The 23,046-nt window shown below is 40.6% G+C and overlaps 1 protein-coding gene across 1 annotated transcript in view; it reads right to left on the reverse strand.

The window, feature by feature from the left end:
- Nucleotides 1–23,046, reverse strand: part of SMARCC1 (SWI/SNF related, matrix associated, actin dependent regulator of chromatin subfamily c member 1) — a 115,602-nt gene that overhangs the window by 75,616 nt on the left and 16,940 nt on the right. The window contains exons 7-15 of the mRNA XM_042474761.1: nt 22,470–22,539; nt 20,565–20,640; nt 17,143–17,268; nt 16,352–16,476; nt 14,841–14,965; nt 12,240–12,299; nt 10,347–10,384; nt 7,772–7,893; nt 1,316–1,387 (exon numbers count right to left, since the gene is read on the reverse strand). Of these exons, the coding sequence (XP_042330695.1) occupies nt 1,316–1,387; nt 7,772–7,893; nt 10,347–10,384; nt 12,240–12,299; nt 14,841–14,965; nt 16,352–16,476; nt 17,143–17,268; nt 20,565–20,640; nt 22,470–22,539 (814 nt within the window). The remainder of the gene's footprint in view (nt 1–1,315; nt 1,388–7,771; nt 7,894–10,346; nt 10,385–12,239; nt 12,300–14,840; nt 14,966–16,351; nt 16,477–17,142; nt 17,269–20,564; nt 20,641–22,469; nt 22,540–23,046) is intronic.

Genomic DNA, 23,046 nt, shown 5'->3' on the forward strand with positions numbered 1-23,046 from the left:
CACAATTACCCACTAAGCAAATGTGCCTGCCTGCCTGATGAGAAACTACTTCTAGAGATGGCAGCATTTAGTACTCAACAAGCTCAGCATGGCTTTCCCCTTTTCTTAAGGAACATAAGCAATCTCAACCTGCTTCAGGTATACATGAATATGGGAAAAGCAGATCCGGTGTAGTGTGGAGGAAGCCCCAAGGGAAACCCAACTCCTTTCGTTCAGAAAGGTTCTAGATGGAGTTAGAGACTCTGTAGAAAGCAGGCTTGTTGCTCTCAAAAGCTGAACATACCACAAGTCCTTTATACACAATGAAGCTCCCAGGCTCCTTTTTACAGTGAGGTTCAAATTTTGAATCAATCCAGCAATGCACACCATAGAAACACAAAGTACAAGCCCTGCCTTAAACTTCAACATACATCTGAACATAAAAATACTGATATTTTGATAAAAGCCAAGACTGTACTACAATACTAGTACAGTGGGCCCTTGGTATATGCTGGGGTTTGGTTCCAGGACCTCCTGTGGATACCAAAATCCATGGATGCTCAAGTCCCATTATATACATCAGTATAATAAAATGACAAAATGACAAAATGAAGATTTGCTTTTTGGAATTATTTTTTAAATATTATCAAGCTGTGGATGGTTGAATCTTTGGATGCTTATCCTGTGAATATAGAAGGCCAACTGTAGTACCCAGTTGATCCACTCACCTGGCAGCCACAGACAACCAGGCACTGCAGGCAGGTAAGTCAGTAGGCTGGCAGAAAAGGAAAGGGTCATTTCTAGACAGAAAGCAAGCTTTTTAAAACAAGCCTGACAAAAGGCTAGTAGCCTGTGGAGGAAGGGGCTTCTCCTCCTTTTCAGTTAACACAAAAATGCAGGCTAGTAACAAAATATTTTGCAGGCATGTAACTTTTGTACATTTTATGCACTACACTGCCTCACACATTGGATAATGCAAACGTGACACTGCCCATTTATCCTCACTATGCTTAGGCAATTAATTTTGACCCACCGGGTGACAGGCTCTTTCAGCTTTTCAGTTGCACTGATAGCTACAATTAACAGTAAAGCTATAGTGGTATTTTCACAAGCTGCAGTGCAAGTGTTCTGTGATTATGTCAAAAAGACAGGATTGAAAATTAAGCCTATGGGGTAATTACAGTGATTCAAAGTGTCAGTGCAATACCAAACTCAAGTCACCATGCAATGTGAACTAGCTAGAACCACCTTAAGCCAACCAATGGCACAGAATTTGAACCTATGGTAAGCAAAGGGAAGGCTACAACACATGCCTACTTTTTTTGCTCTTACTTACATTTCTGGGGTCTTAGACTTATTTTTCCCATTGAAGAATTCTGGAAGAGCACGGCGTTCAATAACGTGAATGCTATTACAAAACAGAAGACAATCAGTTTGTAACATACTCAGTTAATTGTGCTTCATAATCTAAAACAATATTATGGTTCAAATCTAATAATAATAATAATAATAATAATAATAATTTTTTATTTCTATCCCGCTTTTTGCCAGGCAATCAAAGTGGCGTACAACAAGTTAAAATACATCCATATATACATAATGCCCCCCCTTAAAACAAGATTAAACAGTATAAGATTAAAAACTACATACTAATTGCATCAGATTTAGACTATGCCACCTCTGCATCAGCATGCCATCGAAATACACTCTCTTTCTCATTCTCTCTCACACAAACCACTTATTTAGCCATCTAAACACAAGAACCTTTGGGACTGAAGCTCTTTGAGAATTCAACAGGATCTTGTAGCACCTTTGAGACTAACTGTAAAAGACGCTGGTGACATGAGTTTCCTATCTGTGGAAGTAGATGCAAGCCTATGAAAGCTCATGCTACCAATTTATCTCTTTCAGTTAGTCTCAAAGGTACTACATACTTTGCATACTGATTTTCCAGAGTAACATGCTATATCTTTGAATTCTTTAAGAATGGTTTAACTTTATTATTAAATAAAACCTGCCATCGGCCTAGTCTAAAAGCAGAACAAATTACAAAATTAAAAGATACCTTAAAATAATTCTGATCATTAAATTATTAAAACAATAAAGATTAGAAACTTAATATGCTTATGATTTCTAATGGATACCATATTCCTATTGTGGCAAATCTATGGCACACATGCCAGAGATGGCACGTGAAGCCATTTTTGTAGCACATGGAAAGCAGGGAAGATGAGGAACAGGCGCACACCTGTTCCTTCTCCTTCCCGGCCGTCCTGGGCCTTCAACTGCCTCAGCCTAAAATTACACATCAAAATATTATAATCTTAGAAATATGGGACATCATGATGTTTAGAGATAAATTTTCATTCTTCAGCACATGCATCTCAAATATGCAGATTTTGATCTTTTAGCTCAGCTTCCAATTCCAATTTAACAAACTGAGCAATATGCCACAATGCTGTATTCTGGATATAATCCCTTTGCCATCAACTGAATTATGAAATGGATTTTCCATTCCAGAGTTATCAAAATGCTAGTTCATTTAAAAAAAAGATTAGGATGAAAATAATTGAACAGTGCATGTTTTCTTCAACATATTAAACAGTCTCTGTGAATAACCACTGTTAATTGAAGCTCAGATTTTGAAGACCTTCCAATACAATCTGCTTTGCAACCTCAGTTCCCTTTTTCGAATCAAAGAGACCTCAGGCATTTCTCCTGATGTTGGCCAAAGTCAAAAGCATGGTGTATTAGGAACATTCTTGTTTGAGGGAGGTATTTTTAAACTAGAGTTTGTAAGGAAACAAAAGTCCTGCTGGATCAAGGCAAAGGCCCTTCTAGCTCAGTGCCTCAACTGGTCATCAACTGCCCTACTCAGATCTTGCAAACTCAAGGCAGCTGTGGCTGCCTGATTCAATTGATCCACCATCAGGGATATCTCTCTCTTTCTATTGCCTTCCACTTTGTCACCCATTATTCTCTTTCTCAATCAGTCAAGTCTTTTCATGATATGTCCAAACTACAAATGAAAGATCCAAGATGTTTCATTTCCTGTGCATTTTCCTGAATCCCAAATCCCAATGAAATAACATGAGAAGAGTCAGTAGTGTCACTAGTGGAATGTGGAATGCACCGGGCGACACCCCAGAAGAGGGGAGACACCCAGCCTAATGCAGTCCCTCCCTTCCCTATGCCAGTTTATTCATGAGTAAAATGGCACACAGCACAAAATTGAGGGGGCATGTCCTTTTGACTCCTCACCTGGAAGCCCTGCACCCTACACTGGGTGACACCCCATGCAGTGACGCCACTGGACAGAGTTCCTTTTGCAGACAGAGCTCTCTGCCTAACTGTCTTGTGATCTACATCTTTACAAGTTCAGGAGAAAACTAACTTTAAGGAGAGTATTCTCTCAGAGGCTCAGAAACAAAACATGAAGGAAATAGAACCTTCCTATTTGCGTTTCTCAGCAACAATGATTGACCGTGGGCCAGAGTGGGAGCCTAGAGGCAGTATACGTCCTGTAGCTCTTGTAGTAGTAGTGCCTGAGAGAATTAGCTTCCATGAATTTGTCCAACTCCCTACCAAGTCAAATTCTGCAAGCTGACAATAGACTATGTGAGAAAGTATTTCCTTTCATCGTTTGCCAACCTGCTAATCAGCTTCCTTGGATGACCCCAAAGGTCCTTCTTTTGGGACATAGAATACAGTTCTTTGACTATCACCTGCAAATAGTCTAGAAACTATTTGCAGGGTGGATAGAAGTGGGTAATTTTTAAACTGGGTGCTTTAAAAAGGCAAATACTACCTGGGTAGCTAATCTGAATGTTATGTTTTACTTCTAAAAGTTTTTATCTGAACTGAATCAGTGTTTTATACAAGAAAGAACAGCTTGGGTCAAACTCCATATTAAACCACAGTTTATTGTGATGGGTATGAGCCTAGTTTCTCTCAGACCTGTGCAATCTTTCTCAGTATCGACTGCCTGAGTATCCTCAAACTCACAAGCTTTTTGATCTGTTTTTGCCAGACCTTATCTTGCCTGAACTGACAACCATCATTTACTGCTTTCTTTGAAACAAGCCAGCTTACACCGCAAATTATGAAGTTGCCTTACAAACCACAGACAAACCACAAATAAAAATAACCAGAATTTAGGATTTGGGTGACAAATTAGAGAGCGGGTAACAAATTAGAAAGCTAGAGCTTTTGAAGACATGGATGGGAAAGGGCACCCAAGGCTCAATGAATCTTGTTCCTGTCATGATAAACCAGAGTTTAGCACCTTAGCGCAATGAAGTAATGCTTCCATTGGGTTAAAAGATGTGACTCAAAATTATTTTTAAAATTTAAATATACAAATCTGTTAATATGTAGCCCAATATACTTCCCCCCAGAAAAATGAAAGTACCTTGTCTATGAAAAATCTATGAAATTTGCAGGGTTCCCATAAGTCGACAGGCAACCTAAAAGCACACACACACACGCACTCACACAGCTGAATTAGCAGGGTTAATAGCCCAAGTGTCAAGGAACACCTACACATTCTCTTCTCATGCAGGAATGTGAAATCTAGCATGTTATGCCTGACTTACTTAAACACAGTAGTGAACATTTAAAAGACCCACTGTTTTAACTGAGGACAAGCGAGTAGACATGGATGTAAAAATTCCTTCTCCTTTCTGGCAGCAAAATGATGCAAGTCTCAGAACAGCAATTATGCCAGCCCAATTTGCATTCCATTTGAGGGTTGTGTCTCGCCTGGTTACAAGCACCTAAGCATGCTTTGGATACAAAAACGTTCTCCTCAGACAGCTATTAGAATATCCGTATATGGCAGAGCATACTTCAGGCCCAGAGGAAGCAGACATAATGTTATTTGTCTACCTAAAGCTGTGCGAAGGCACCAAGGCAAGTCCCATGGCACAGAGGAAGCAAGAATGCTGACCAGAAATGTTGGTGAGCATTCAGTGTGCACCAAACATTTTCTGGGAAGAAATCAGTGCTAAACAAACATATTGAGTTGGCTGTTCCACAGTACCATGTTGCATGGTTTCCTATGATATCTTTCACTGCAGAGTGAAGGACTATTCCAGGGGTGGACAACTGGGTCCAGGGCTATTTTTTACACCTTGTGGCAGCTCTCGGTTGCACGTTATTGGCTGATAATGAAATCCGGATGCAAGCAGAATTTGAGCTTCCAGGGTTTCTTGGCTTGTTTAGAGCTGATTTTCTACATTTAAACTAAGGGGCATTCTCCAGATAGCCATTAGACCAAGGGGAGGGGGGTACTTTTGGTGTATAGGACCACACCAAATCGGATTTCGGACAATTTTCTGTTGAGTTTCATCTGAAACTCCCTCTCCCCCAAAGACTTGGGGGTGCTACATTTCCCCGTTCTATGACCTTCAAAATGCTTCCATGCATAGGAGAATTAACTAACTTAAGAAACTACACTCTCTGATTCTATGACTTACAGTTTGATCCGTGATACATATTCAACAATGGAGCAGGGTATGGATTGGGAAGACATGCCCACTTACTCAGGCTCGACTACCAAATATACTGCATCAGTCTAGGGAGGCAGAAACTAGAGGACTGTTTAATCCTATTATCCAGCCCTGCCTTTTACAGAATCCAGCCTAAGGGGTGAAGGAGGGCATGATGGCTCTTCTACTCCCAGGCAGGACCACACACACAGCCTCCACCACCAAAAGAGAATTGTGGGACTCGAGGCCCATTTTGTGTGTAGCCTGCAAGCTTCTTCTGCTGCTAAGAAGATTTTCAAAGGCTGGAAAGTTGTCACTTGGAACTGGGTTGAATCTACTGCATGAGATTGTGCACTGAATACCTGGTGGGGAAGTGTCCAAACTGGAAAAAACTGCTTGTATTGTCTGGTCCAACCATCATCCCCCAAACATCTCTAGTCTTGGCTTGCCCCTAGCATGTAGATACCAAAGATTCTCTCAACATTAAATTTGGCCACTCAACCAATAAAAGTTCCCCAATTTCTAAAATATGAATGGGAAAGCATGGGTCACAAAAAACCTCAGTTTCAGCCCACAACCTGTTCACTTTTCCCCATGCAGCAATATTGCATTCTAAAAAGCTGCCAACGGAAGCAATGGAAACTCCAGCCTGGTCTAACTCCACATGGGATGGGAGGAGGAACTGTTTAGATCACAGCTTTGGAGGGAAGGTTCACCTCCAATTCTCTGTGCACTGCAAGCTTGACAAAATCCTACTGCCAATCTCCAACTGCAGTCAGTAAGATACTTTCCCCCCTAAGCCTAACTGTCATGTGTGTAAGCTGTATGTATGGAAATGTGTATGAACTGGTATTTTCAAAGGGTATTTGAAAAGTTGCTCTGATCAATGTTTCCTGTGGCCTGGCCCATCAAAGCATCCCTAGAGCACCGCTGTCTGAAACATATGCAAAACTTACAAATACCCAGAGTCCAGACATTTTGTAAATGATCTAAATAGCCTGCTCTACTTATGAATAGTGCCCTTCCAGACAGGAAGCTGGTAATCCTGGCCTCTCTCTCTATAATGTAAACAAACTGCAGTCCTCCAGTCCACCTCCCCCTAAAGTGACCCTCTTGGTGTGTTTTCTTGGCAAGATTTATTTAAAAGGGGAGTTGCCATTGGTTTCGTCTGAGGCAGAGAGTGGAATAAGGTCCATCAGTGAGCTACCATGGTTGAGTAGGGATTCAGGACTCGGTCTCCTGGGATCCTAGTCCAATATCCAAACCACTACACAAAACTGCTTCCCTAAAGGATGAACTACAAAACAGCAATAGGTAGGATACAAGCGCCAGAGCTATACTATCAACAGGAAAACAAAGAAATAAAAATAGCCTGGGACACAAGCTCTGAGTGCTGCCTTAAACTGAATACTAAAGACAGTGGTACACTTGAAAGCTACAACCTTTCAACCCACTGGGTAACCTTGGGAAGGTCTCACTCTCTCATCCTCTGAAGATAGCAATGGTAAACCCCCTGTGAAGAAACTTGCGAAGAAAACCCTGTGATAGGTTCGCCTTATGGTTACTATGTCAAAAATGACTTGAAAGTGAAAGGACAGGCCCAACGCCATCGGGCCCGGCCTCAATTAAGAAAAAGAGCCCTCTCTCCGGTCCATCTGCCTTGATCCAGGCCTCAGAAGGAGAGAAGATCCCCCCACACATACACCACACATACACACCATGCCCTTCTCCTTTTGTGTCGTGTCTTTTTAGATTGTAAGCCCGAGGGCAGGGAACCGTCTATTAACCCCTATTATTATTATTATTATTTATTATTATTATTGAAAGACAAACAACAACAAGAAGTAGAACTCTAATTCTATCTTCATTATATTCATGCTCATTTCACATTTATTTACACTCTTGATTCTGATTACTGCGGGGAGATTACATTTCCTTCACCACAAGTAAAGGCCAGCTGTCTGTCATGCTTCTGCATTCACAAACTATCCAGTGTTTGTGTTTAAAACCTAGTGTTTTAAAGACAGGCCAACTAACGTTGTGTCCAGAAATGCTTGTAACCGATATTGCAACTGTTTGTAGGCATTTCAAATGAAAAACACCACCCACAAGTCTCAAAGACAGCAACCCCTAGATTAAGTTAGCATTTGGTCCTTTGGGGTACATCATGGGGGAACAGCTTCAGAAAATTACAGCATTAAATTTCAGGCAGGCTCATGGGAAAGAAACAGCCACACAGAGCATTCTCTGGACTTGTGACCTTGTTAAGATGAACTTGTTGAGCTCCGCTCTCTGTAACATACCAATTATAGTCAAACCAAGATGCATAGCTGGGGATAATAATGTGATTCGTCTGTTCTGTAACATTGTCTTCTCCTGTGTCTATTGAGCGGCTCTGGTCACCTTTGTTGGGATCTTCATCTTCCTGCAGGAAGAAAAACAGTTACTTTGGAATTGAGCAAATGGATGAAGATGGCACAAAACTGGAAAAATGATGACCCTGACCTTAAGTTAACAACGCAGTGCAATTTGTGTAACAAGACTGAACTAGCTCTTGAAACCACCTGCCCTTGAGGCATGATCAACTTGAGGGGTACTCCTAGAAATGTCTCCTCCAACCAGCACTGGTCTGTATGCTGGTGATAGTACATTATGTGGTTAATATGGCAATGGGCTGGAACTCTTCCTATGATAAATCAATGGAATAACATAGCTAAGATAAAACATTTACAAACTACTTCCATAACTACACTGACACACAAAGAACAGCAGGAAGTAACTCTCAGCTTTATAGTTTTTGTGGGTTTCCTGGGCTATGTGGCCATGTTCTAGAAGAGTTTCTTCCTGATGTTTCGTCAGCATCTGTGGCTGGCATCTTCAGAGAAGATAAACCCGGTAAGTGACTTCTCTGAAGATGCCAGCCACAGATGCTGGCAAAACGTCAGGAAGAAACTCTTCTAGAACATGGCCACATAGCCCCGAAAACCCACAGAAATCTATGGATGCCGGCCATGAAAGCCTTCAATAACTCTCAGCTTTTTTAATTCAGCACCTCTGCATCCATTACTCAACTCTTTCTTTGCTGTTCAGTGGCATATGCATCTGGTTACTGACAACACAAGCAAAGGCTTCTCTCTTTTTTAAATTAGAGACAGCCTGATGAAGAGTAATCAATTGTGTAAAGGCTCTGACTAAGCAGTTACCTCCTCCAGCCAACAGATACTTCATCAATGAAATAATTATAAGGTGCAACTTCGTTTTCATTCCTATACCTGAAACAATGCTTCTTGTTCATAATGATATTTCTGGATTATTTTTTTTGTACCTCTGATCACAGCTCATAGTCAACTTAGTGTAGTGCTTTGTGTATTGAACTAGGACTCTGAATCCCCACTCAGCCATAGAAACCCAATGGGTGACCTTGGACAACACACTCTCTCAGCCTCAGAGGAAAGCAAAGGCAAATCGTCTCTGGACAAATCTTGTCATGAAAACAAGATGACACATTGGCTTTAGGGATGCCAGAAACGTCAGAAACAATGTGAAATCCCGCAGCAACAAGCACCACCTCTGATCCACTAGTGCTCTGGTTAAGCTTTAGGTAAGAAGTGGTAGGTACTGCTTTACATTCAAGTAAACTAGGCACGCATGCTCTAGTCACTTCTAATGTCATCTCAAACTTTCACTGGTTTGAGGGAAATTCAAGAATGGGGGGGGGGGGGTGTTGCTCCTTATTTGGAAACTAGTCTTTCCAATCTCTATCACAATTTCATGGTAAAAATGTAATTCACCTAGAAACCTAGGCTATTGAAAGGAATATCTATGGCAGGGGTAGGCAACCTTTTTGAGCCAGGGGCCGGGTTGCTGTCCCTCAGACAACTGGGGGACGGAAGCCAAAAAATAAATAATTAAATAAAAATTTTAAAATTTAAATAATAAATAAACCGGGACAAATGTAGGACAACATTTTCAAATGGTGGACACTTTTTTTAAAAAAAGTGGAGGGCACATGAAAAAATTTGCTGATTTTTTAAAAAATCTTAATATAAATGCATGTTTGTGAGGCTTCTATAGACAATTGCCCCTGTGCGCGAGAGTCCAAAGGCCCCGGCGGCAATCAGCGGCACTACCAGGCTGGGGCCGGTCCCAAGACCTTGCCAGGCCGCATCTGGCCCGCAGGCTGCCTACCCCTGATCTATGGTGTGGCATCATTGTGAAGTAACCAGCCCACTTTCCTTCTCCCTATTTCAATGGTCCATTCCAAGTTTATACATCAAATAAGCTTCCTGAGAGACATAGGAACTCTTCATAAGGTAGCCGAAGTAAAATAATTTTTTCCCATTACCACTGGGTGAGTTGCCTTTCTGGGAATGTTTGCAAAGCTACACAAATACTAAGCATCTTTATGGTGCCACAGCTTCATATCATTGGGTAAAACCTAAGTGCTTTGGTTTTCAAAACTAAATTATTTCTTTATTTATAGTATTTATACCCTGCTGTTCAGCTAGAAAGGCTCTCAGAAAATAAAATAAAAATACAAAACAACTGTCAGTTAGAAAATTAGTACTTCACAATTTGCTGTTATGTGCCTTTGAGTAGTTTCTGACTTATGGTGACCTTCAGTTGAACATATCATGGGGGTTTCATGGCAAAAAGATTTGTTCCGGATGGTTTCCTTTGCCTTCCTGTGAGACTGAAAGAGTGTAACCAAGGTGTAACCACAAGGTGACCCAGTGGATTTCCATGGTTGAGGTGGGATTCCAACCCTGGTTGCCAAGGTCATAGATCACCACTCAAACCACTACACCACCATGGCTCTTGATTATGGTTCTTTTCCAAATCATGTTTTTTTCTAAATGAAGAGCAGGCTGTTGTTACCTTTCCTCCTGTAACCATTGTCTCCTCATCCTGTTCATCTGAAAGACAAGAATGGAGAGACAAATTCAAACCACCTGTACCACTAATAACCCCGTTCAACTATTATTCCTATATATGTGGCCTGCACAAAGAGGTAACATCCAGATGCTTTGCCTCTTCTTGGTCAGCCAGCATTCTGTGACCACTAAGCATGGCCAGATCAGTACTTACTGGGCTGCTGTGAGAGCAACAGCACTCATAATTTAGAATTCAGAAACAGAAAGAACTACAGAACTTCAGCAAAACATTGTTTTGAACAGTGATACCAGGGAAGACAAAACTGTACACAAGCTTTATTATAGCTGAGTCTAACTCTGATGCTCTAGAGGGTAAGATCTGAACCAATGGATTCAAATCAAAAGAAAGGGTATTCCAACTAAATGGTAGAAAGAACGTCCTGATATTAAGAGCTGTTCAATACTGAAGAACAGACTACCTTGGAAGGTGGTGAGCTCTCCTTTACTTGAGGTTTTTTAAAAAGGAAATTTAGATGTAAATCAAGCCCTGTTAGGAATAGCTTATGGAGAAGGGTATGCTTAGTTTGGAGTAGGCAAAATGGAGAGATAATATGATAGTCATCTTTAAATATCTGAAAAGATGTCACATAGAAGAGGTGAACAGCTGGTTTTCTGCTCTCCAGAGATCAGGCCATGAATCAGTTTACTCAAATTACAAGGAAAAACAATCCCACCTAAATATCTGGCAGAAACTACTGATGGTAAGAGCTGTTTAACAATGGAATAGACTGCCTACATTCCAGTTAGATTACTGCAAAAATACATCCTACATGGGGCTGCCTTTGGAAAATGTGTGGAAATTTAAGAATGACCAAGATGGTTTGTCTAAACTTGTTGACCAAGGCTGGTTATAAGGAACATATAACCCCCTTGCTCAAATACTGCCCCTGTCTACTAGTCTGTTTGCAGGCACAATTCAAAGTGCTGGCTATACCTGTAAAGCCCTAAACAGCTTGTGTCCAGACTATGGACAAGTCTCATGATCTTTCCCTCTGTCGCAACACCCGCTCAGGCAGCTCCTAAAATCTGTGTGTGCTGCTCTTAAAATCTACTATGTGATTCATGCTTTTTAAAAACTTTTTAACAATAATGTCTTAGAAGTCAATGGAATTGATTATTTAATGCTTTTTAAACCTTCCTAGGACATACTGTTTTTGCTATTATTTCTTAACTCATATGGTAAAACACTTGGGAGTCCCATTTTAGGAGAAAGATGGGATATAAAACAATCAAATAATTAAAGTTATTATTGATTTTTTAAAATAAGAGTGAGTACCATTTTGGCTCCGAGTGAAAACATTTACAAAAAGCCTTTGAGAGCTAACTGGTTTTATACAAATCCCAACCAGATGCATTGAATACTTAAAAAAAATTAACTGGATTCAATCTGCCTTATTTTAACCTCTTAATTTTTAATAGGTTTTTCGCTTCTTAAAAATAATTTTTAACTGATTGTTTTAAAGGGATTGAGTTAAAAAATTTTAAATCAATCAATCAATCAAAAATATATTATCCCCTCTGTTGTAAACCGCTCGGATTCCCAGTTCATTTTGTGCAGATGATTTGCAACTTGTCAAGCATATTACATATGGTCAATTAACACTGGTGGTTTGTTGTATTCAACAGTGGGCTGCCATGAACAGTGTTCAACAGGGCAGGACTTTTCCCTCTTTAGAAAAGCAACCCACTAAGGAGTAAGGATCTGTTGCTACAGAAGATGGTGGATAAGCTTTGGAACAGGCTACCATACAAAGCTAGGTAAAAATAGCTGCAGGTGCCAAAGAATGAAGAAAGCATACACAATTAAAAACCAAGCAAAAGAATGTAAAAGTCTTACCAAGGTCTGCTACTGTCCCTCCTTTTACTGGAGTGTTTTCACTATCTTTCTTTGGATTTACTATAAACGTTAAGCAAAATTAAAATTAGGTCAGGGTGAGCAAACATTGCTGTTGCATTGCATAGGACGGCTCTGTACTGCCCATTAAGTTTAATGATGTCCCCGCTCTCCTTGCAGTCATCATTCTGAGTATGAAGCACACATCTTCAGGGTTTGAAAATGCCTGAGAATAAGCAATACCCCACACTAAACAACTTACTTAGATGGGATAAAATGGAAAACCCAAGAGTGGTTATCCCATTTTCTCCTCAACGCCATGAGCTAGGTTACGATGAGGGGTGTAGTTGGCTCAGGTTCATTCAGGTAAGTTTCTGGGTGTGTAATCCCAAACCAAACCAGAATATTCATCAGTCCACACTAGTACTGAGTTAGGATCTATCAAGCCCTTCTAAGCAGATTTGCTTTAGTTGGTTACTCTGAAAAGGTGATTCTTGTCTGGAAGATTGAACAGTTTTCCTACCAAGCATTGTTTCCCAGGACCTCAGGATGGAAGCCGCTAAAAATATTGGAACGCATGTTATGCATGTGCAACATTTGGGTCACAGTAACCTGTCAAGCGTGTAGTGTAGCAGATGCCTCGGCCTTACCAGGTCACAAATGCACCCATGTATGTTTTTGTGTTTTGTGGCCTGTGACCGATGTGCCACTCAATGGGAAGGAAGTGGCACATTCATGCCTTTGCTGCCTCAGAAGACACTTTTAACTTTTCAAGCTTCAGGCCTAAAGGGAAAGCCTAAAGGTGTGCATTACTAGAGCAATACAATAAAACATGATGACCAAGTAAAATACAAGGGGAACCTTCCTTAAGTCAACTCTGCCAGACAACAAGGAGACTGTCGGCAAGAGTGTGGAAGTGAGAAGCCCATACCTCTACTTAGACGTTCATAACATACTCTATTAACTGTTTGCCTTACTTATCTCACAACAGTTATTCAAATAAAGTACTAACGCTATGGTCAATGGACCCTGTCAGCAGCTAAAACTGATTTGCTTTCTCATCAGGATCTCTTCTCATTATTGCTGTTAGCTTTTGTTCTTATCTATTCTGAAAATAGCTCGCTTGTTCAATGAAAATACACTGGTACCCCGGGATACGAACGCGCCGCGATACGAAATTCCCGGGATACGAAAAAAAATAAATTAATTAATTATTTCCGGGTTACGAACGTTTCCCCGGCTTGCGAAAAAAAGCCGGCGCTGTTTTGAATGGAGCCGCGGCGCAGCCGCGGCTTTTCCCCATTAGCGCCTATGGGGATTCGGCTAACGAAAGTCCCCCGGGTTACGAAAATGGCGCCGGAACGAATTAATTTCGTAACCCGGGGGACGAGTGTATGGTGTTTTGCCCGCTGCAACACACTATTTGGATACTCAACTGACACAACCTCTAGTGAGCAAAGTGCAGTTAGAAGCTGACAGAAAACTGCCTCCCAGATGTACTGCAGTTGCCCACCTCAGCTCTAAGAACTTAACTCCTTTTTGTGAGAAACATGATGACAGCAGACCAAGACTTGGTGCCATCAATAACCTCACATTCAATGCCACAAATCAGTAAAATATTATTGCTGTATCTGTTTTAAGCCTAATACAGTGCCAAACAAACAGATTTTCCTTCTTGCTCAAAAGAACACTCTGAACCAGGGCAACAGTGTAGGGGATAGGGGCCACTTCCATCCCCAAGCCACAACTCCATATAACAAGGCCAAATACCTCCATTTGTCTCTGCAGTCCCTCTTAAAATAGCTTTTGCAATTTTGAGGGACTGCAGAGGAACACAGAGCTATTTTGGGGTATCAGAGCATTCTCAGGTGCTTGTTGCAGAGAGGAGGAGTGTTTTCACATGTCTGGGGGCTTTCTGCTTCATTTTGATTCCCAATGTCTTTGTTCACTAATGACCATTAAATGACTTGCTATTTCATTTCCATACACAAAGGATTTTGAATTAACATTCTCACATACCAATGGCATATATATGTCTGTCCCTGGTTTCCACTCCACTAAATGCATCTGAGGAAGTAGACTGTTGTCTAGGAAAGATCATGCTGCCAAACTCCTCCTTTCAGTTAGTCTCAAAGGTGCTACAAGATCTCTCTACATACTATTTTTGATGCTGTGAAACACTGGCAACCAGGCATCATTTCATAATACATTCAAAAGCACTTCTCCATTGGTGGCTGGGCAACAACAGCACAAACAAACCAACAGGAACTCAGGGTAAACCTCATGACAGTGAAACTCTGAATCGCAGTCAATGAGGCAGTCTTGGGAAAGAGAGAGAGAAGAAATGGCCTGTTGGCCTTCCAGGTAACAGTTCAACTTGAGTTCTTATCAGCCCCAGATTGGCCAATAGTGAGGGACAACAGAAGTTCAACCTCATAGGAAGGACAATAAGTTCACCCCACCTGATGTAAGAGGACCGACTGAATTCCAAGGCTACCCAGAAGAAAAAGGCCTTCTAGCTTCAAGTCAGTGCAGAGCTGGAAGGTTAACAACAGTCTTATGTCAAGACAACGATTCATGGAGGAAGTATTTAGAACACCTTACCATTTTTAGGAAGCACCACTTCTTCTATGTTAGGCACAGGGACTGGATCCTCCATATCCTTGGTAAGATCTTCTTGGTCATCATCTTCCCTCTGTCCTCGTCTCTTTCCATACAGGCTCGTTTGTCTATGACAGATTAACCACAAATTGCCTTCTTTCCTAACAGACAACTATCATGTTTTGTGCTGTTGAGAAACTGTATCTAGCCTATATGGGCCAAATATACACTCCCCAGTTTTACTCTCCATTGGCTCCCTGAAAAAGGGGCTGCAACACTACTTTTACAACAGACCAGAAGTGACAAAATGTCATGCCCAGTTTGCTTTTGCACCAATTTTGAGGGATATGTGTTTAAAAAAGGCAACCCAGGGTACTCTCAAGAACGCTAGAGATGGCTTTTGCTATTTTGGGACAAAATGAATGCTTACTCTAAAATGATACTATCCTGCTGCAAGACATCTGTGCACCAGTAAAAACAAATAGAGGCAACTTTCTTCTTCAAAACTGCAAATCAAAGTGTTAACTACAACTCAGATAAATGATCAATCTTGATATTTTCAACACTAAAACAACTGAGGGAGCCTCTTGTACCTTGTAGCTGTATAGATCTGAATCAAGAATATGACTTTCCTGTAGTTTCAGATGTATTTTAAAGGAATGTTTTTTACAGAAGCTCATGAAAACAGAGACACTAAAAGACTGTTTACACTGTCCCACACAAGGCCTATTTTGAACTTTCTTCTGTATTGTACTCTCTCTTCTCAATGTGAAAGCAACAAAATCTCCCCCTTGGATTTTTCAAAGATTTACTACAAACATTTTTAGATGTGATGTTAAACAAAATACCTTGAGAAAATCAAAGCAGCTCTATTTAGACTTCCTTCCACCTGATCAAACATTTAGTAAACAAGAACGCCGTAATTCCTGAATTTCGCTCATACATAAGCGAGCTACTGTCCTAAGCCATCATCGTTTTTTAAAATAAATAAATAAATAAATAAATTGTCAATGTTGTGATGCTACTAACTGTAGCTGTTAACTACTATAACAGTGCAACAGAAAAACAGCCTTTTAATTTAAAGATAATGTAGAGTGCAAAACATTAAATTAAGCTCAAACACAGAAGCAGCAGTATTTTTTTTAAAGTTTAACAACTGCATAATTGGATAACTTTATTAAGATAATGAAGTTACATCAGGACAGCCTTTGCAACATAGAAAAAAGAATTTGCCTATTAATGGTCTCTGCATGTCATCTGTGAAGCACTCATTAGGTTGGAAGTAACGACTCTACCATGTTTTCCTCCACTGGCAGGAGGTGCATTCCCCTTGGATGATCAAGGAATCATGCTCCATAGGCAGCATTAAAGATTCATGCTACCCACTCAAAGAGATGGCGTGGTCGCTGACGGCTGTAAACATTGGCTCGAGAGAAATTGCTGGCTCATCTCTCCCCTTATGATTAAAAAAAGAGAGAGATCATCTCAAACTGTAGGAGGTTCAGACTACTCACCCCTTCTTTCCAGCTTTCTTCCTTGATTCCACTGGGGTGGGAGGAGGTGGAGGGGAGGGAGAGTGCTTTCTTTTCCTGGCACCAGCTGCGGCCTTCCTATCTCGCCGTTCTGGACTACAGACTGGCTGTTAAGAAAACAAAAGGTGTCACCACCAGTCACAATATGACCTGCACAACACTGAGATGTAGTCTGTGGCCTCCCAGCTCTAGTACCACCTGGCCAGTTATTACTAAATGTACTTCTCCTGTATTTTCAAGGGAGAAGCTAGCCTCTACCTTGAAAATGTGACAACCCATCCCCTCCCACAGCATTTCCATAACCCAGCACTGAATTTCCCCAAGGGAGCAGGTTCAGTACAATCCTATGGCAGCCCCTGGTCTCCCTGACATTCTGTCATCCTTTGCAGCAATCCTTTAGTGTGCTATACCAAAGTCATGGTCTGTTATGCCAGAATAGGGTAGCTTGGGGCAGAGAAAGCTGTTTCTGTCTGGAGGGAAAACTAGGAGACCCCAAATAGGCTTTTTCACAATGCTGATTTCTGGGCAGGTCCACAAAGCTAAATGGGAAGGATGTCTTCGAAATTCCCCTGTGTAAGTCAGGCAATTTTTTTACCTTCCAGAGAAAATGTATGTCATAAATGCATATCTTGTGTGAATTTTGAAAACACTATTGCCATTTTCTTCTGACACTAGCAATCAACGTACGTATAGTAACTTTGGAGTCAAACTAAGTACAAGATTTATCCTGTTGTTCAAAAGCACAATTACTATGAACGTCAGGGCAGTCTTACTTCTTCATTCTTCATATAGATCCGCTGGCGAAAGGTGACCAGCTTCTTGTTCTCATCAACCTCATAATCTTCTTCATTCATCCATTCATTGAAGACATCTGTGTCCAGAATCCATTTGGCATGAACCTACAAAAACAAAGGCAATGGTGCATTCAGAATAATCCCTGAACAATGTTGCTGCTACACACAATATGAATTTTCATCAGGGAGAAAAACATTCTAAATTTACATTGTAATACCACTGATGTTTATGTCAGCCTGCATGCCTTGGAGCACTGTTTCTCCCCTCTTACATTCTGTGCATCAAACAATTCTCTCCTCTCAATTCACAGTTTGAAAATATATTTTTAAAATTACCCTAGCTTCAACCTTCTCTGTTTTTTCATCCTGCCACTATGTCCCTCTCTTAACTTGTCCTAAACTAAGAATGTTTCCAACTTAAACTGCACATATACAGACACCTACTACATGGATCTGTATAGAACTTTGGAATACTGTATATGGTTCACATAACACCAACTCATTAATCTTTGCAAGAGGAATCTTTGCCTTCCTAAATGTTTTGGCCTACATTTCCTAAATGGGAGGTAAGGGATTATGGGAGTTGCTTTCCAACACATTTGGAGTGGACAGTTGGAGAAGCAGCTGTTGTAATGTACCACAGGTAGTGGCAGCAGCAAGTTGTCTGAGAGGGTGGCTGTATCTCACATCACCTCATCCCTACATGGTAAAGCTCATACTCTTAAGGGAGCATGCTAGACTGTTCCAAACACAGGATCCAAGCTGGTAACATTTCAAAAGCAAGATACAGTTTTTAAAACTTTTAATACAAAAGTTAAAATACAATTAAACTAAATTGCTATTTAAAAAATACAAAAACAGCATGGAAAGACACCTTAAAACATAATAAAATATGAACACTACAAACACACATACCATTAAAACTGTTAACCAAAAGCTTCCTTAAATACAAAGGTCTTTACCTGCTGGTTTTTCAAACAGTCTGGATACAACCTGGGCAGCACTCTGAAGGCTGCCTAGAAGTGGAACTCCCTAGCACTACGTTCATGTTTTTAATGCCATAATCAATCTGTTATATTTTACTTTTCTTTCTTTCTTTCTTTTCTTGTACAAGAGACCAAAATATTTACTCCAGTGGAAACCCTTTTTATACTGCCAACTGCCCTGAACATTTTGGTTAACCAGGGAAGCAATGTCCATAACCTCTCCCTTTTTTGCCAGTTCATCCAAATGCAATTCCATATTCCACACAGCTTCCCAAAGCACCAATAAATGAATAAACAAACAAACAAAGGCCAACTTTAAGTACAAAAGCAGCATAGCAAAGGAAAGAAAGTACTTCCAATGCTGAGTGCCAGTGGAAAACCGCCCAGAACTTGGAATTGTCCCAGTACCTCTTCTAGAAGTACTTAGAAGCATTTGGTGTTCAGATGGAAGGATGTGTTATAAGAGAATTATTTTCAGCGAAGACGAGATTAAAAGCCACTTGAAGTTATAAAAATGAACTTCTTGATGTTTGCAAATTAACTTGCAGTGATGGTCTTCACAATATTTCAAGGAGAACTTGTAGAGGAAAATTATTATTCAAAACTATAGGGCTAACTAACACACTGAGAATTATGGCCTCCTGACTACTGAGAACTAAATGAAACTTAAGAACTAAACCTTAACAAGAAATGCCTCTGTGTAACTATGTGATCATATTTACAGGCCTCGAGAAGCCTGTCTCAGGTCATACAGTCTCTGAACTCATACTCAAGATGAAGATCTGACTTGATCCAGGCCTCGGAGGTGGAGAACTGCTGGACCTGATCCCATTCCCCACCACCACTCCCTTCTCCTTTTGTGTCTTGTCTTTTTAGATTGTAAGCCTGAGGGCAGGGAACCGTCTAACTAAAAGATTGTATGTACAGCGCTGTGTAAATTTACAGCGCTTTATAAATAAAGGTTAATAATAAGAAGAAGAAGAAAAAGTCTGAGAAATGGGCCAAGGATTGATATTTTTTAAAAAGGGGGAGGGGTTGAGAGGAGGAAAGAGAATAGGAAGAGAAGGTAGGTTGAGACATTTAGAAAACATCTGGGTAACGGCTATATTTCAGAAGTTTAGCCAGATGACGATTATCAACCTTGGTCCTCTCAGATCTCAAGTTCAAATCACTGGGATCTGACTCCATATGAAGCTACTGTCTATGTTTCCATGATTAAGATGAGGACAGCCTACCATTTCTGCTCACTGTCTGAGAAAGGGATGGATAAAGAGAAATGTGAGCTGGCTCCACCTACATCTACAGCTTTCTTGTCTATCGCCCACTGCGAGGAGATGCTATTTTTAAAAAAGGTTATTTTATTTTTAGAAAGTTAAAGTTCAAGAGCAGTTTCTGTGGTATCAGCAAACTGAGAGCAGTCTTTCCAACCCACTGAAGCAGGCATCTCCCTCTGTGCTTTCACCTTCATTCTCATCACATAATACTATCCCCTGCTGATGGTAGGCAAATGAATTGATGAATCTAGAAAGAATGTTTCATGTTGTCAGGCAAATTAATAGAGCAATTACCTGAAAAGAAACCCTTCTGTTATAGCAGTTTCCATATTTTCTTTCAATGAATGAGATCAGCTTCAAACTACTGCAATGCACACAGGCCTCTAATCATTAATAAGGCTGCCAGTGTTTGCACTTTTTCTGTGTTCAACAGACCCCAGGAAATTATGACTCCTGTCACAATTAATGTGTTCCAAGCCTTCAATGGAAGTGACCTCCTCCCACCTAATGAACAAAGTCTTTCAAATGCTCAGACTTCTAAAATATATTTCCATCCTTAAAATAGCAAACCATTGTAGAATGTACATTTTTCATACTCTTGGTTTGAAGATCTCAATAGAAAATAATGGCTTATGAAAAAGCATGGCATAGCATTATCTATCTTAGGTAAAACTCCCCTGCCTTTCTGTGGTCTTGTTCTAAAAAGTAAGGCTTCAGCCTCTGCTGTCCCAGAAAGCAGCAGGAAATACTCTCAAGTCCAGTAGCTTGAATTCAGTTCAGCAGACTTGATCCTGGATGAGCATGCCATTCAATCTGGTTTGTATTATGGAAATCTGGCTGGATGAAGCTGTGGGGATTAACTTCTCCCAGCTTTATCCACCTGGGTTCCCTGTACAGCCCAAGAGAATAGCAGTGATCTACAGACTTCCATCTTCCTCACCGGGCACCCTTAACAGTCTCTCTTATCAATCTGAGCTGTCTGAATTGGCATTGGCAGGGCTATTGGAGACTTTTTGCTTGTTGATCTCAATCTAGTGCTTCGTGCCCCACTTTATTTCCCTTTGTGAAAAACCTCCTGGGGACCGAACGCTCTGAAACAATTGGAACTCCAAAAACCACCCTGAAAAGAACACACACTCACCTTCCATGGCTTTTCTGGAATTGGAGGATCTTCAATTTCTGCTTCTACATCAGTAGAATGAACCCAAGTGTCATAGCTGAGAGGAAAAAAGCAAAAGTCAAGATGCAAACTGATCCCTCAGGTGGTTCAGCCAGAATGGCAGCGGCATAAGATAAACACCCAGTAATTCTGCAACATGCTGACTGCAACTGTCTTCAAAAACCAACATTTCTCCTTAGAAAAGATGGCAAAACATACTAAAGTTGGAAGAACCAATTTACACTCATTTCTGAAAACGTACGCTTAAGCATTCTAGGTATTCACAAATCTGTTGGAAGAAAATACCAGATTACATTGACCATTTCAAGTACTGAAATGTTATGCTATGTTATGAAGCAGCAGATTTGGTATGCTTATGCATGCATTGCATTCTTAAGTGGCTTAACTCCCAGTAAGTCCAGACATAACTCTGTGAAAGTCTCTGACAGTGGCATTCCTTTTTACAAGGGCTTTTTACAACCATCCACCTTCCTTTCTTCCTTGGTCTCTATCTGACTGGAACATTTTTAGCAGCATCAGCACTGGAAAGAAGTTGAAGGAGGGCTGGTGAAAGAGTGACTTTTGGTGTCAGGCTGCAGCAATGTGTCTGTAGTAAGTAACACAATAAACAAAGCTTTAGCCAAGAATGGGATTCTGCTTTAGCTAGTCCTGCTGTAACTGTGTCTACTGGCTTATAACAGGCAAGGTGAACAGTACTATCTCTGGAATCCCTTCCTAAGCATGTGTGAATAGCAAAATAGGGAGAAAAGAGGGAAGCAGATTAGTCTGCCTCAACCGCTATAGCCAGCATATTTTAAAGAAAGCATAGATCTGTACATTTGGTCACCAAAATGGAAATCCTAAGAAAAGGGGAGGAGGCTGGTGAATGAAAAAGGGATACTAGGAGGCATTTTGAAAGGAGCCTTCAAGTGATCTCTAGGAGGTTTAAAATGCTTTTGTTTATTTATGCAAGTATTACCTATTTATATCATCTCACATATGAGCATAGCTAGTTTTGATTAAAAGAGTTTCTGAATCCTTCTTTTTAGAGGTGTTAGGAACCTCTCCTACTCTTTTTGCTGTTTCTGCTCAGGAACAGAGAAACTTCATTAAAACAGATATACTATCTACCAGAGGTAAAACTTTATCAAAGGAAGTAGGAACACTGCTACTGTATGTTAACATTCTGGTTATACTTTCATACAGCTACATACAGTACTGCCTCCCCCCCAATCTGTGGGAGATGTGTTCCTGGACTTACTGCAGAAGTTCAAAACTGCAGATAATAGTCAACCCTAATGAAATGAATGACTTCTGGTGTAAACGGATCTTGGTGAGGGGGCTGAAATACTGAACAAGACAAACTGAAGTCTGAAGCCTCTATTATAAAGCACAGTTTGGGATGTTGGGAAGCATCTTACAGAAGTGAGTCTAATATGCACTCCTTTCATGTTTTGGGCTACAACCAACCCCGCAACAAACCCAGGCAGCACAGCAAATGGCCAAAGTTCACAGTAGCTGAAGTTCACCATTCCCTGGGACATAAAGGGTGGGAAGCACTGATCAATGGATACTGAAGACAGTGAAGAAGGAAACCACAAAAACCAAGGTCTACCTGTCATGGAGACAAATCATGGTCTGGAGCCTCAACTATGTTTAGTTAAACAACGATTTTCTCTTATTTCTGAACAAACTTTCTATTTTTAAAATTTGGGATATTTCATTACTCTTGGAGATGGTCACAAATAACTTTCTTGACAAAAGTCATGATAGCCAAAAACCATAAATTACGAACAACTATGACTAAATTTCTCCCTTCTGTCTGAAAAGTGGGATTGGAGGTGGGGTGGGCCAGTATTTCAAGACTGGCATGAGATATCCTATTACCTGTCTGGGTAAAACCCCCAATGCACAAGAACCTGCTTGTCTTTCTTCATCACAGGTCTAAACCACTCTTCTGCAAAAAAAAAAAAAGAACAGCAAAAAAGATCCAGTTAAAATCACTGCAACTTTACAAGCATCACAAATGTTTCTCATCCCAAAGGAAGTTAACCAGTGGCTTTAACATAAATCTCTTTTCTTAATGGACTGTCCAACCAGGAAGACTTCGAGGTAAAAAGCAAGAGAGAACTAAGCAATAACATCTCCTAAGACTGAGTTGGGAACAGTTCATTTTTGAGCAGATGGGCAAAAATTGTGGAATTCTGAGACACAGTGAGGTATGTATTACAACTGGGTTCAAAAAAGGGGGCAGATTTGACAATGGAGCAAATAAGGAAGGAGTACATGACCCCATGGCAAGAAGGGATTCAACAACATTCTGCCTAGTGCATGGTACTGTTTTTTGTTACCAGCAGCCATGCCTCCTGCAATATTCTCAATACTTCACATAGTACTGTGCACAACGCAAGAACACTGTAGCTTCCATTGCTCATTAAATTTGATCCCTCTACTACTTAGGAGT

The sequence above is a fragment of the Sceloporus undulatus genome, chromosome 6 (assembly GCF_019175285.1).
Source record: "Sceloporus undulatus isolate JIND9_A2432 ecotype Alabama chromosome 6, SceUnd_v1.1, whole genome shotgun sequence".
In the NCBI taxonomy this organism is placed as follows: domain Eukaryota; kingdom Metazoa; phylum Chordata; class Lepidosauria; order Squamata; family Phrynosomatidae; genus Sceloporus; species Sceloporus undulatus.